The following is a 16,459-nucleotide window of genomic DNA, read 5'->3' on the forward strand; positions in this document are numbered from 1 at the left end:
AATCGTACGTCACCACGGGACATGACAAGTTGTTAGGTGGTAGGTAAACAATGGTAAAATTTCCTCTTCCCTTTGCACCGTGCCATTAAGGTATATATAGGGGATGTGGCAGTAGGGTTCCACACCAATCTCGACCATTTTTACAGGTGATGTGATCAACACCACGCTCCGCCGGTTTCATTTCCCCCCACGTACCTATTTAATTGAGGCTAGGCGAACCATAGAGCCGCTTTATGCAGGGACATGGTCGGAAAAATTCCGACGTTAGGTCACCTTCCCCGGGTCTCCCGTGTGGCAGTCAGATGCCCTACCGATTAGACCACCGCGGAATAGACTAATCTGAAAATTTCCGACAAAATGTTTCGTTCCAAATTTTCTTTGGGGTGGCATTAGTAGAACGGCTGACAATGGTACCAGTCAATGAGAAATAACATTATCCAGGCACCATATTATCGAATTATATTTGTGAAAATCTGATATTTCAAGGTTATCTGGTGTAACTTCACCTTAAGCTTCAACTTCCCTGCTGGCGTTCATACAAAATCTAATCAGAACTGAGCTACAGATACAGTCCAGTGGAATTGAAGTGCTTGGTGCTCTCCACCCCAGTTGTACTCCAATCCTTCTCTAAACAGTAGGCACGGTCCAAAAGCTATCAACAGTGGTAGCTTCGAATCAGCTAACTAAATCTAAACAATAAGCGAAAAGCTTTTGGTAGAATCAGTGATTAGCATCGATAGGCGCAGACTTTAGGGGCAAAGCACTTTCTGCCTCCCCCCACCTCCATCCACGAAGAGGGACATTTACATATATATTTATATTTATAAAATGTTGTTTATGCAAACTTTACCCTCCCAAAATATATTTTTAAGTTGGCGCCTTTGGCGTCTACGCGTAAACAATGATAATCTACACCTACGTGTAGATAATAATACGGCTATACAATGTAATAATCTATGTAGACAACATGGTGGTAAGCGTGGACTTAACGGCGGGTGTTGTAGAAATGAAATAGATGAGTAGTAATTGGTCTTTACGATTACAAATGTACTGTATTTCTTCTAAGTGACAAACACAAATGTGAAATAGTCTCGTTATTAATTGAAAAAACGTACTACCTTTGTCTCAGGTTGGCCACGTGTTTATTGTCTACATTTAACATTTTCCCAAAAGTCGATGCTTGGAAGAGAATGTGTGAACTGTTTGTTGTAAATAGGATTATATTCAGACGGATATGAACCAGCACGATTTAAAATGGCAATTTTCTCTCAAAACAGTGTTGTAAATAAATATTTAGTGTTTCGAACAAGTGTACTCGAGTTATCAGCCAGGTTAAATCGGAGTTAGCGTCCAACGTTTCGAGGGCATGCAGTGGTAACGTCAGTTGTAATCAGGGGGCCGGTCTCCGTGGCGGAGTGGTTAGCAGAGCGTGTTACAACTCCGAGGGTTCCGGGTTCAAATTCCGGCCTGGGCACAGGTGTTCCTTGTGAGTGTCCCTTCACCAATTTCATCATATCATCACTCATCCTCATCTTCAAGATTTGCCAAAAGTGGCAGAAAGGCGAAGTAAAATAAACCAAATCAATCGATGTAATCATGGAGCCCGGGTTCGATACCCCGTGGAGGCACACAGTGGTTGGGATCCCACTTAAAACTGTAGGGCCAGTCCCGATTAGACTTTCTGTGCATGAAATGGGCTTAAAACAAACTCAAACAAACTTAGTAAGTCTACGGCTCATCACTAGTTAGAATATCAGGGATCATGTATATTTCCTCACCCAAACATATCTTCATAAAAAATCGTGATGGTTTTGAAGAACTGCTAGCCGGACAGAATCGGTTAGCAATGTTAGCTTTGCAGATACGCTACAGAATACCAAGAGAAGATTGCTTCCGTTGTTACGGTAACTCACTGAGGCATTAATAAATATCCATTGTATTCTACGGTTCTAACCAACGAAACCGCACAAGGAATCCTCCTCGACTAAATAAAGTAGTTATTCGAATCCTGCTTGCTTTTCACAATGTCCGCCAGATAGAATCGAATTCTCGGCATCCACTGACCATAAAGCCAGACCGCGGAGTACGTGGCGCGGAAGCTCACTGTCGTGGCTGGGTCAGACTGGCGGGACAGTTACGCCGTAACAAAAAGGACTTTTAGTTGGACAGTTGGTTCAGGCTTGAATACACTTTGTTTCTGGAACACACTTCTTCTTTCCCAGCAAAGGTCGTCACGGTCATGACGGATTACTTATTGAGGGACGGGGAAAGGTGGCAAAAAAGTGTTGCGAGCTGTGCTCCATGAGTGCTAATCGATGTTTCATTTAGTTATCGACTCTTGAATAAACTGACCAATGGCGATCGATAATTTATATCGCAATTAACTAGTAACTACGACGGGTGTAAATTTTCTATAATTTATATTCCTTCTGCCAGACAGCCCAGGTAATTTTTAAAAGTCAACAGCAAATACACGATACAGGACCGTTTTTCTGGACAGGGTGCAAGTTGTAGATATTCGGCATAAGTTCATAGCGTTTGTGTTTGGTATGGTAACACTGCGGTGTTAGAAGTTTGCTTATCGTTTAGCGTTCGTCAATTCGAGTGGCATTGTTGTGTTTGTGAATATGGATTGAATTTTGCAGATTTAAAGGAAGACAATGTTGTTTGTGGGCTAAAGAACGATAAGTGTCGAGTGGGGGGAAAAAAACGAACACTTCCGACACATCCTTCTGTCTGAGTTTAACAGAGGTGCAAAGGTAGAGGCGGCGGCTCGAAACGTTTGTGCCGTGTACGGGGAGAACGCAGGACAAGAAAATAGTTTTGTTGTTTCAAAGAAGACAATTTTGATTTGATTGATTCTCCACATTCAGGAAGACCATCGCGCTTTAATGAAGACCGTTTTAAACGCTTTAATCCACGATGATCCACGTCAGTCGACCCGAGAATTAGGAAATGTGATAAACTGTAACCATTCAATCATCGTGCGACATTTGCATTCCAATGGGTAAGGTTCAGGATATCGCACGCATTAAGTGAAAACAACACTAATTGGCGAGTAGGCCAAGACGGCATCTGCAACACGATAATGGACGCCCACACTCAGCTAACATGACAAAAAGTGCTATCCAGGATCTTGGTGGGCAGGTTATTTAACATCCTCCTTACTTCCCCGATCTTGCGCATTCGGATTTCCACCTTTTCAGCTCTCAATCCACCGGTCTTCAATGAAACTCGTTGGTAATGTAAAATGCTCTTCAAACTTGGATTGACGACTTCTGTAACCTCAATTTAATTTAATTTGATTTGATTTATTTTACTTCGCTTTTTTTGCCACTTTTGGCTAATGGGGATGAGTGATGATATGATGAAATTGATGAATGCACACTCCCAAACGTCCATGCCCAGGTCAGGATTCGAACCCGGGACCCCTATTCTGTAACCTCAAATCAGCTGATTTATTCAGGCGTGGAATAAAAAAACTGCTCCAGAGTTGGTAGATAATAAAGGAAAATACATTACTGATTAATTCCTGTCATTTGTTCATCTCAAATGAGTATCAAATAAAAATAACTCTTGCCACGGTGGAAAAAAAAAGCTACGAACTTACGCATCAACCCAATACAATAAGTACATTCACTGGCAATAAAATGGGACACCTATATCCTAAAATACTCGCTTCCCTGCATAGAGTTGTGTGTGTCGCATAACTCTATGGTGGTATCTGCCATTGAAAATTTGCTATTAAAATCTACTTATCGCCTTAGTGTTAGGCAACACACGCAACGCCTTGCAGGGAAGCGAGTATTTAAGGATATACGTGTTCCATTTTTATTGTCCGTCACTGTTCCAGCTTTCCGTCCCTAAGAAAGCCTTCACACCGAAGGAACACGCGGCAGGTGACAAGCTACTCGTGTCGCTTGGGAAAGAATCCTCAGTAATAAATGCAACCATTCGAACCTTCACGTGTCCTTCGGACTGGGCAATTTAGCTTCAATACTGTCCATCGTGTCGCCTCGGATTATTGTTCGCACATGCGAGGTGAATCTTTACCCATAGAATGAATAAGCCCGCGTTGTTAGTTACTTCGGTCTGAAAGCTCCCTGAGAGCAGACCCCCCTTAGTGAGCATATCTTCAATGAATTATAACATTCAGGATCGGTAGTTCTCTTATCACAGATTGCCCTGAAATCAAGGGTAGTATGGAAACTTAAGTATGTCCCTCTCCTTTAATATCCCCGATATCTACCTTTGCGCTTTTCTCTCCCTCTTTTCACAGTGTTACTAGTTACCTATGATATTCCAACAAAGTTCAATGATATTCCAATCATTAAAACTAACTCTCTAGCCTTCTTAAACCCGAAGGTTCATGGCTGCAGCAACACAGGCCTTCCATCTGTCCCTATCTTGAGCAAGATCTATATACTCTTTTCCATCCCTACCGATTTCCTTTAGGTCAATCTCAACGTTGTCCCTCCATCTTCGTCTTGGCCTTCCTACAGGTCTCTTACAATCAGGTTTCCCAACAAGAATCCTGTAAATTCCTCTTTCCTGTCCCATTCGTTCCACATGGCCTGCCCACCTAAGTCTTCTTGATTTAATCATTCTAATAATATCTGGACATGAATACAAATTATGTAGTTCTAAATTATGTAACCTTCTCCACTCACCTGTCTCCTCATCCCTTTTAGGTCCAAAGATTTTCCTAAGGATCTTATTTTCAAATACTCTCAATTTATGTTCCTCTTTCAATGTAAGGGACCAAGTTTCACACCCATATAATACTACAGACAAAATTACTGTTTTGTATATTTTAACTTTTAGTTTCTTAGATATTAGACGAGAAGACAAAAGTTTATGAAAAAAGAAGTAACATGCATTTCCTGAATTAAGCCTACTTTTTATTTCCTCTTTAATATAATTTTCATTTGTTAATATTACTCCTAAGTATTTGAATTTGGAAACTGGTTCAAACGAGTTGTTATCAAAAATTAGATTTTGATTATTACCTAACACTTGGTTTCGGCCAGTAAGCATTACAATCATTACAAATAGTATCCTAATTAATTTGAATGTAATATTTGATCTGGACACATATTTACTTCCATATAATAATATATTGCAGTAACACTCACTCTCACTTCCGTGACCTCCGTGGTGGAGTTGTTTGCACTCTACAATATCAAGGGTATCGGTGTTCTTTGTGTGGGTCCCTTCCATCAATTTCATCATATCATCACTCATCCTCATCTTGACGATTAGCTATTAACTATAAGTGGCAGAAAAGTGACGTAAAATAAACTAAATCAAACCAATCGCTCTCACTTCCAGATTTAGCAACACAAAGGCAAAACATGTGTTTCAGTATCCCTATCCATGTCCTCAACAGCCTCACCCTTGAGAGTGACATTCGACTCTGCATGAAACTTGGGACTTCTTGATGGGCAATGCAATAGTTGTTGTAGCCAAATTCTACATAACATCTGTTTAAAAATTCGTCTTGAGAATTCAAGATACCTTCATACTGAATACACATTCTGTAAAGATTTGTAATAGTCTGTATTACAGAACGACGTATTGCATATTTTAATGACAGAAGGGAGCTTTCAAACTGAAGTTACAAGCAACGTATGCCACTTGAGAATAAACCAAATCAATATAATGTTTCAAACTGCCACTGCAGCGATGTCTCATGCTGCATGAGCCTCTAATCAATGCAATCGACCAATCTTCAGATGAATGAACGCTATATGTGTCATGGCCATATTTAGAGGAGGGTTTAGGGATCAACTCCCCCGAAACATTTGGCATGTTGGATTAATGGAAATTCAGAAACCAACATTTGTAACACATTTTCAAAAATGTATTTGTAGTTTCACAAAAATACAACAGGGAGACAATCCTGAAATGATCGAGCTAGAATTTTCAAACATTTTGAATTCTGAAATTTGAACGAAACGGGTTTAATTCTCAGAATTGCAGCCCAACCGGGACCCCTTCATTTTCACTTCTGCTGTACTCTTTCCAGTGCTGTTCCTGGATCAGACTGCAAATTCCCTTGTAATTGTCCCAAATTCACGTTCCAACTCTTAAATTTCCTGTTCGATAAGGGTTTAAATCCCCCTTTATAAGAGTTCAAACCTAGGATCTCCAGCTTCATAACACGTTACGTTCACTATCCTTCACCCAGCGATCGATTTAGAGCATTGGAAAGTGCGATTGAACTGGTCCATAGAAGCCAACCCCCCCCCCCCCCCTTCCCTCGAATTGACATCGTTTATTGCAAAGTTACAAAATAGCAGAATGTTTGTTAGTTTTATTGTTAACAACGGAAATAATGTCCAGTTAGTATTCGAACAGAAAAACCAAAGAAAAACGGCATTAGATCGAAAAATTGAGGCTACAATACAGACACCAGGTTATGTTTTACCACTTAATCCAAAGAATAACTGATTTTCAAAATTTAAAAAAATTAAGTTTTATGTGAATGGTCAAACAACATAAACTTCATCACTAAAATTGCTCTCTTACTTTTAAAGCTTTTTCTTGAGGTATCTAAAATTTAATTTCAGTACACATTGCATGAAAAAAAAAGTTGTGCTGCATATTCACACTTCTGATGAATAGAGTAGAAAAGTCTCCTCAAGAATATAAGGACAGCAATAATAATAAAAAATAATAATAATAATACGTTTGGAATAAATTATTTTATTATTATGAAATTTTAATCATTATTATTATTTAATAATTTTTAGTATTTATTTATATTATCCAAATTACTTGCGACGCCCATGGGAACAATTATGAGTAAACCCACCCGAAAAATGTTCCTGCCTAAGGCCATGATATGTGTCCCTTGTCGATTTGGTGTGGAATCTCCTTGAGAGAAATTGTAAACAGATCTAAGTTTTCAGAATTCCGAATGTCCTTTCCTGGGACAAATCCAAGATCCCAATCAATCATCAAGCTGAAGAAGAATCAAGTATATTGTACACTTCTGTTCTCAAAAAGTAGCACAGTCGGTTGAATTGAAGTCCAGCTTCGTGGCCGGAAGTACAGCTGAAGTAAGTGTTCGGAAAGCAGCAGTGTTGCTTACTATCAATCAATTTAACCATACGCAGGAAATTTTGTGTCTCTCAGACTAAGAGGAAAAGGGCTAACAGAAAGATTGCAGCGTAAATATTAATTAACTGGTAACGTGACATTTTCACTTGCAAATGGCCGACATCAACACGTTGCATGCGCAAAAGAATTCCCATCATGCCCTGTGGCCAGCCACGCAGTTTGGACGTCATCACGCGAACCGTTCAGTAAGAAAGTTTCAGGCTGCAATTGGTGTGACGAGAAAAAAATACATTATGTAGCACCCATGCGATAAGAAAAAATATTTTGAAGACACGGGGATGCGAACCTAGGATTTCAGCTTACAAAGCTGGCATTTAACCGACATGGCCACAAGCCATGGTGAAGAAACCAAGCTATTCGACTAATTTATCCACAAGATTGCATCTTTTCCTGTCCAGCTCGAAACTTTTGATGTCGCTACTCGCTAATTATATTTATTTGAAAGCAATATGCTTCATCAGATGGTGTTTGTGTGCTGTGCACATTGCTGACAGATTACAAGTCAAGCTTGTGCATGAAAATGAAGGAAAACGTTGGGAAGTCGTGGTTTTGTGGAAGATGAGTGCTTCCAACCCTAAATCATTACACTGGTCAACAAGATTTTGCTTATCATTGTTTTGTAATGAATTCTTATAGATTTCGACCCACTAAACACGAATCCGGTAACGATTTTGTCAAAATATCAACATTTTGAAAGATATTAGCATGTTTTGTTCTCTCGCACTGCTGGCTTAGCCACAGCAATATGGGTGTATTTAGTCTTACAGTCGCTAGATGGAAGCACAGTTGCTGTTGATTTTAACTCGTGTAAAGGTTGGAAACTCCCCCTTCATGTCTACCCCATATGTCTGGTTTATCTATTTTTTGTGTGTTTTTATCGGTGCGTAGTAAATTTGAAGAGTACAAGCGCTCACCTGAATTCCTACTTTGGCCTTGTGGTTGTGTTTCAAAGTTGTTTCTTCGCCACCATGTCTACTACTTCAGTCTGGGTGTGTGTTAATCTGCGTTAAGTTCATTTGCTTTGTTATGGAACAGCATGTCAGCGGGTCGGAAGTGCAAATTACATGCAGACTCATTCTGTTATGTATGTGGATACTACATGTATATTGGGCCCAAGCAAGTTAAACATGTCATTGTGCCAGGGACAAAATTTTGTGAAGCCTATAAAGCATACTTTGGAATGGCTATTGGTGATCCGAACGAACCATGAGCTCCACATGTTACATGTGGTAACTGCAGGTCGCCGATGGAACATTGGTTGCATGGTAGCAGGAAATGCATGCCATTTGTGATTCTACGAGTGTGGAGGGAACCTACAAATCATCATGATGATTGTTACTTTTGCATGATCGACCTGCCACATTTCAAGAGAGGGAAGAACAGGCATCAGCTACAATACCTTGACATACCATCTTCCCGAGCACCTGTTCCTGACAGTGAAGATCTTCCTATACCATCGCCTCCAATCCAAACCACGTTTGCGGAAGAAGGTAGTGATTTGGACAGTTCTGGTGACCATGTTACTGATGATGAGGATAGCAAGAAACCTCATTTACTGAACCAGAAAGAGCTAGATGCCCTTATTCGAGACCTGAATTTACCAAAAAATAAGTCTGAACTTTCAGCTCCACGACTGAAGGAGTGGAACTTGCTACTTCCTTCCTGTAGAATAACAAAATTCAGAAAGAGACACCAGGTTGTTTTTTATTTTCCTGTAGTTTACGGTTATTACAAGCATAAGAAAACAGTTTTTTCTTTGTGACGTTTCAGGAGAACACACGCTCCTTTCATCAGACATTTATTTTCATTTTGACTAAAGATACAGTTATAACAATGGTTAGTAATTTTTTTAAACAAAAAGAATCTGTTATGTAATGGATGTTATCAATGTTACATTGTTGTAATATAGCAACTTAACTGTGAAAAAAGCAGTCTGTTTTATTTTTATTTCAGATTTTTTAAAATTATAAATTATGATCGCCTTTGGACTACCAAAAACTCACAAACCGGGAACTCCAATACGACCCATCATTGCAACTTTCACACATCCTGCATACAAACTATCCAAATATTTAGTTGAAAGACTTGCTATAATTAAACAACAAACACCATTCAGCGTTAAAAATGCATATGAAGTGAAACAGAAACTAAAAAACATTGTTTGGAATAATGAGTATCATATTGCAAGTTTTGATGTTGAAAATTTATATCCTAGTGTCCCAATAGAAGGTGCCACAGATGCATTACACAGATGGCTTATTGAGATGAAGGTTAACCCAGTAGAATCATGGGAAATGGTTCGATGGTTTACTGTATGTGCAAATTACAATTACTTTATATTTGATGGCAAAATCTATCAGCAAAGTAATGGTCTATCAATGGGAAACCCAGTATCCGGAATCATCTCCAGAATTTTCCTTCATTACATAGAATCTCCAATTGTTAATGCGATAGATGCGGATATCAAACTCTACATCAGATATGTAGATGATGTGCTAATTATTGCTAAAAATGAGAACACCATCATGGACGTATTTAAATCGTTAAATGAATCACATCGTCGCATAAAATTCACTTGCGAACCCATGAATAACAATGTAATTTCTTTCCTTGATCTGCAAATTAAGACAACTGACTCAACAATTCAAACATCAGTCCATAGGAAAAAATTAGCGGGGGAAAAATACATCCATACCAAATCAGAACATTCGCATATAACAATGGATAATATATTTTTAAATTTTTTCCTGAGAGCACAAAGACTATGTTCCAATAATGAGGATATCAAAAATGAAGAAGAAAGGCTCTTTAATATAGCAAAAGAAAATGGCTTTCACACTAACAGAATAAACCAAATCAAAAAACAAGTTGCAAGAAAACTAAAGGAAAAGAGAAATACAGACAAAGATGAAAAATCTGATGAAAAGAAATTTGTGTGCATTCCATTCCACAAGGGATTCTCACATAAAATTACAAAAACTTTTAGAAGTTTTAATTTCAAAATTGTTTTTAAATCACCAAGAAGTTTGGAATGTACATTTAATGAATTCAAAATGAGAAACTCTCTACCAGATGTGGAAACCACAGGAATATATAATATAAGTTGTTCATGTTCAAAAGATTATGTGGGACAAACAGCAAGGAAAATGGCAATAAGATGGCACGAACACGATTTGGACATTATAAATCTAAACCCAAGAACAGGTTTGTCAACTCATATCATCGAAGAGAAGCATTTGATTAAAAAGAGAAGGGTTTTAAAAAGATTAACGGGAAACACAGAGTTGAATGTCTGGGAAGCTTCGTTCATTGCAGAAGAACACTGGAATAAATTAAATAATGAAAATGGTAACATAGATCCAGTATGGAGTTTTCTTTTTCACAAATGGAGTAAGCCACCATCTTTAAAATTTAATGTAACAGAAAACATCAAGAGACATTGTGAAAACAATGATGAATTTGAATTACCTGATGATATTTGGGATTCATAATTTTAAAAAATCTGAAATAAAAATAAAACAGACTGCTTTTTTCACAGTTAAGTTGCTATATTACAACAATGTAACATTGACAACATCCATTATATAACAGATTCTTTTTGTTTAAAAAAATTACTAACCATTGTTATAACTGTATCTTTAGTCAAAATGAAAATAAATGTCTGATGAAAGGAGCGTGTGTTCTCCTGAAACGTCACAAAGAAAAAACTGTTTTCTTATGCTTGTAATAACCGTAAACTACAGGAAAATAATTCTATCATGCAAGCAATGCGTACATACAAGAAAAACTATTATTCATCTATTATAGGTTGTTTTTTGTTTTTATATATATATATATATATAATAGAAGAGTCGCTGTGCTACTGTTCTGATATAAGTGGTTTTCTGTACGAACCAATTCCAGTCGCGTACTCCATCCACTTGAAGGAAAGTTACTCACGTGTGAAGTTGATGTTGGAGAAAACCCAATATGATTAACACCAGTGGGACATAGCCTATGTGGTGATTTCAAAATAATTGGTTTTCTTCTTGGGTTACAAAGTGATTATACAAAGCATTCTTGTTTTCTCTGTCTCTGGGACAGTACGAGCAAACTGTGTGGCCTTAAAGAACTGAGCTAATTCCAGGAAAACACAATGTGATAAGCGCAGCTTAAGTGCCCAGAGAGAAGATTCTCCTACCAACGCTGCACATTAAACGGAGTTTGGCAAAACAATTTGTGACAACATTGGATAGTGAGTCAGCTGCTCTACAGTACATAAAAAAAAAAATCCTAATCTGTCACAGGCAAAAACTGTGGGTGGCATTTTTACAGGACCACAGATTTGTTTCATACTAAATAGTAACGAACTTAAACAAAATATGACCGAGCTGGAAAGAAATGCTTGGAAGGTCTTCCACAACTTGGTGAAGGGATTTCTTGTCCACAACAGAAGTGAAGCTCTTGACGATCAAGTTAAGGCATTACTTGATAGATATAGAGCACTGGGCTGTAGAATGTCTGTAAAATTACACATGCTTCATTCGCATCTTGATTTCTTTTGGCAGAATTTGGGAGAGATAAGCGAAGAACACAGCAAAAACTTTCAAATGGAATTCAATTCATGGAAGGCAGATACCAGGGAAGATGGGACTGCACCATGATGGGTGATTACATTTGGGGATTAGTTCATGACGAAGGGGACGGGAGTGTTTCCCAAAAAAAAGACAACGAACAACAAATATTCACTCTTGAGCATGTTGTCCCATAAGATGAACTAAATTAAGGGACTGATGTGTAATATTAATGTATTCTGTTCATTTCATTGTATTGCTTTAGCTATTTTTCATTGTTATACTGTTCATTATATATGTAATTTACTGGGTACTGACTGTACAGTGTTTGTAATTTTATGTTTTTCTACATAATACATATAATATATAGGCTACAAGTTGCACTTTCAATAAGAAATAATAAACGACCCATATTATCCGAAAAACTGACATTACAGCAAAACCAAAGTCATATTTGTGTTCAGCGGGTCCAAATTAAGAAACTAAACTGAAAAATATACATAAACAGAAAGTTCATGAAAATTTGTAGACCAGTGTTACCGTTCTCTATAATCCGTCAACACAGCGGATTGTAATGTGACGATGAATCTCATTAACCAACGGCACATAAATTATATTATTTAAAACTATTTATTTCAAAATGAAGGCATTATTCTGGAATCTACGGAGACATTCATTCATTCGGTAAGAATTTTACGAGAGTCACAATTCTCTTTTTGTGCTCCATTACGAAACCAACGTGCACGTGTAAAAAAGTAAAGCCCGACAATTTTTATTTTACAAAAATTCCATTTACTGTTAAAGTTAACTGAGAGGACAACCATTCACTTATTTTTAATAGCCTGGATGACTGATGTGGGGGGGGGGCCTCCTCTCATGTGCCCCCTGGCTGTGACATAAACTCTTCTTCCTTTAGGATTTCTATTATTTTCGCATCACATATCCAGTGCCAACTTTGCGAATCTGTTTGCCAAAGTGGATGGGGAAGGACTTTATTTATTCTTCCAGCCTTCTCCTGGACTAGGATAACACTATTTCCGAATTTTTTTTTTTTTTTTTGCATCATTTCAGGAATTGCAACAGCACTATTTCTGTCTCGCTTTTTCTTATTGCATTTTTTCCTTTTCGTTATTTAGTATTGCTTTTCTTCCATTTTCGGCTACTCGCGACGATGAAGAGAGACTCAAGAAGAACATCCATGCTCAGGCCTAATTCAAACCCGGGGCCCTCGCATTCTAACGAATTGTGATAACTACTTCATCACGAACGTCAAAAACGTGTTTCTTTTTAAAATAAATTTCAGGAATATTTCACATTTACATTACTTTGATTGTAGACGTGGAAATTCCAGTTAATTAGTTTTTACGCTGCAATTTTTCCGTTAGCCCTTTTCTTTTTAGTCTGAGAGACACAAAATTCCCTGCACATGTTTAAATTGTATTATAGTAAGCAACACTGCTGCTTTCCGAACACTTACTTCGGCTGTACTTCCGGCCACGATGCTGGACTTCAACTCAAACAAGTGTGCCACTTTTTGTGAACAGAAGTGTACAAGCTTTTTTTGATGATTTTAGATATATATCAGTCACGATCTCAAAATATTCTGAACTTTTGAGTCAATACGAGGGTGTTTTGATAAGTTTCCGGCCTCGGGAAGAAATACTGGCGTCAGTGGTCATTTTATTGAACATAGTTCTATTTCAGGTTCACACACATGGCACAATGTTCCAGCAACGATTTTAAACCATTTTAATAAAAGGTTTTATCTTGGTCTGCATGCCTCTACTGATGAAATGACATCACTGGTGTCCCTACATTAAATACCCTTGAGGTGCATATTCAGTTTGGGGAAAAGATAATAGTCTGAGTGTGCCAGATCGGGAGAATATGAGGGATCGCCAATGATTGATTGATTTTGTGTTTTCAGTCCACTTTATGCACAGTAAGGCTAACTGGGACTGGACCTACAGTTTAAAGTTGGTTCCAAACCACTATATATGTGCCTCCACCGGAAATCGAACCTGGGACCCCTTGATTACACGGCAACGATGCTACCACTGCGCCATCGGGGAGGCCTGGATCGCCAATGAGTTTGTACTTTAATTCACGAAGTTTCTGCATTGTGGTGCCTGACTTGTGGAACATTGTCTTGGAGAAAGATTATGTCTCTTGACAGTTTTGCAAGCCTCTTTTTCTTCAAAGCTGAATGTAATTGATCCAACAGGACCATATAATGTTCAGCATTGAAGATGGTGCAGCTTTCCAGATATACGCTGAATATTATCCCCTCACAATCCCAAAATATCACACCCATTACTTTTCTTGCAGATTTCTGTCGGCGACATTTTTTGGGCCGTAGTCATCCATCACTGCACGGATTGATATTCTATCTTAGGATCATACATGCAATAGAGTTTCATCCACTGTCACCATTCATTCAATAATGCACAATGTAATGCACCCGCTCTAAACTGATCCCTACGGTGTCTGCTATACATTGCAGACCACTCCTCCTGTCTGCAAGGATCAGGTCATTGACACTATCAACAATTTCCTCAGTCACTACTGTTCTGGGTCTTCCTGGCCTTTTCTCATCTTCTGTGCTTGCTCTTCCGCTCCTGAAATCCGCCATCAAATATTTCACTGTGTTGTATGAAGGACAGTCATTGAGCATTGTTTGTGTCAATTCGTCTATATTTCCTTGGCTCTCGTGTTCTTCAAGAAGAGGTACTTGAGGTACAGCTCTCTTCTCCAATTTGGAAAACTTAATACTTTACACCATGGTTGCTTTAAATTTATAATGCAAAAGTATTACTTATAATATCCGTCTCAAATGTTGCACAACATGTTCTGAAACATTGACTCACAACATACTACAAGGATTTTCATCTATTCCGATACTTTCCCTGTCAGGCCAGAAACTTATCAAAACCCCTCGTATAACTAACTATCATGCATTAACTTCTCAAAGCATACTATCTTCTCCAGAATATAATTGGCTGCTGGTTCTTTGGAATTCATTTATAGCTGTGGCATAATTATATTTTACTTCATACCCTACAATCTATAATCAGCACTTTTTTTCTGCTGATACTCAACAGTTTGCTGTACAAACATTTTTTGTATAGCTGACAATAAAAACTAATATCTGTTTGCATTACAAAACGAAGTGCAAATAAATAGATATTTTTTAATTAGCATAATTAACTTTGCATGATTATAGTTTGTCACTGCAACAAGCCAACTTATGAAGAATGCCAAGACATTTTTCCCCACTAGAAAAAAACACTTGCTATAATGCATGTGTACATGATTTATACAAGAAAAATATATTCATATTTTATCGTCCCTTCTTCACTGTAGAAGCTCAAGTCATATGGTGTCTGACTGCGCTGCAGTATTAATGTAGTATCTGCTTTGCCTTCACTATTCCCGTAAAAAAAAACCTTGCACAATACAAGGGTATTACTTCAGAATGTCCTCACTTTTATGATTTCTTCCTAATATCATTTGATATGCGCAGGAATAATCCACTTTATTTTTGTCTTACAGGCTCTTACTCTGGTGAAAACATGTGAAATGGTGACTGAATTGAGGGAGTGTCGGTCTCCGAGGGACTGGTCCTTACTTGCTCTTCAAAATATTAGAACAGGAAAGTCTCACTACCTGGTCATCTGCAGGTGTCCAAGAGACAGTGTTCTTGGTAAGTATGAGTGCAAAATTCTAATCATTCTACAAATATAAATCTGAACTGAAATTGTGAACACATGAAGTCAATGGGAAGAGTATGAAGATACATGTCACACTTTCTTCATTAATTTAAAACTGGTAATTTTTACCAATGTAGTGTGTAGTATTGAGTCTCTTCATATTTGCTATATAGTGGAGGTGAATTGCGAAATTTACATAGAGGATAATATGTATTTCACTGTTCACAGTTTTAAACAATTAAAAATTGTCACCACCTATCCATTCTTGCCCCAAGATCCAAACAAACATGTCCCACACCTACAGTTAATTCTTGAGCACTGTGTGCATGGAATCGCTATAATGTTAATGTAAAAAAATATATGGCCTTCTTGAAGTGATGTATTCATGTAATGTTTCAATTCTACACCTAATACCACACACACACACACACACACATTCTGACATTATAAAATTTGCATGGGAGCAAGTGGTCCCAAGTTTGGTTACAGGTGGGAGACCCCCAAAATTTCAATGCTGACCCAGCATCGTGACTACAATTGAGGAGCAACTTGAAAAGAAGAAGTAGTGAGCTCCAGTTTTCAAAACCAGAAAACAACGGCGATGTGACTCAATCCACTGATTACATGTCACCCAATGAAAAAGCTGCTTGGCAGGCCCTGGCCCTCAAGGAGCTGTTATTCCATGAAATAAGTTGAGTTTTTAAAATTCACATGAATGAACAAATGTATACACTCTTCACTCAGTAACGCAGTAGTTAATTTCTTTATACATCATATTTTCAAGAGGGTTAATTCGAAACATATTATTTGTTTGGATTTAAGTTGTATTTTCTATATTTTTCTTTAGTGAAAAATTCAATAATCAAGTTTGCAAAGAGTGAAACTAAGTGAATTAATATCATCTGTCTAAACAAGGAGCAAGGTTCCACAACCAGCTTCCTATCAAACACAAAACTTAAACTGTTTCAGAGTTGCAAGAAGTGCAGCAAGTTTATCTCAGATATGAACATAAAATCCTCTGATGACAAAACATAAACATCCGATTATTGTTCAAAAACAAGACAGTGTGCT

The 16,459-nt window shown here is 37.9% G+C and overlaps 2 protein-coding genes across 6 annotated transcripts in view; one reads left to right on the top strand and one right to left on the bottom strand.

Annotated features, from left to right (window-relative positions):
- The window catches only part of LOC145985087 (elongation factor-like GTPase 1), a 400,968-nt gene that overhangs the window by 300,405 nt on the left and 84,104 nt on the right, over nucleotides 1-16,459 (bottom strand). The window lies entirely within an intron of this gene.
- Nucleotides 1-16,459, top strand: part of dsx-c73A (doublesex cognate 73A) — a 158,368-nt gene that overhangs the window by 135,643 nt on the left and 6,266 nt on the right. Inside the window, exon 4 of the mRNA XM_083119910.1 lies at nucleotides 15,231-15,381. Coding sequence (XP_082976036.1) covers nucleotides 15,231-15,381 — 151 coding nt within the window. The remainder of the gene's footprint in view (nucleotides 1-15,230; nucleotides 15,382-16,459) is intronic.

This window comes from Lepisma saccharinum, chromosome 3 (assembly GCF_977018435.1).
Source record: "Lepisma saccharinum chromosome 3, izLepSacc3.1, whole genome shotgun sequence".
NCBI classification, from domain to species: domain Eukaryota; kingdom Metazoa; phylum Arthropoda; class Insecta; order Zygentoma; family Lepismatidae; genus Lepisma; species Lepisma saccharinum.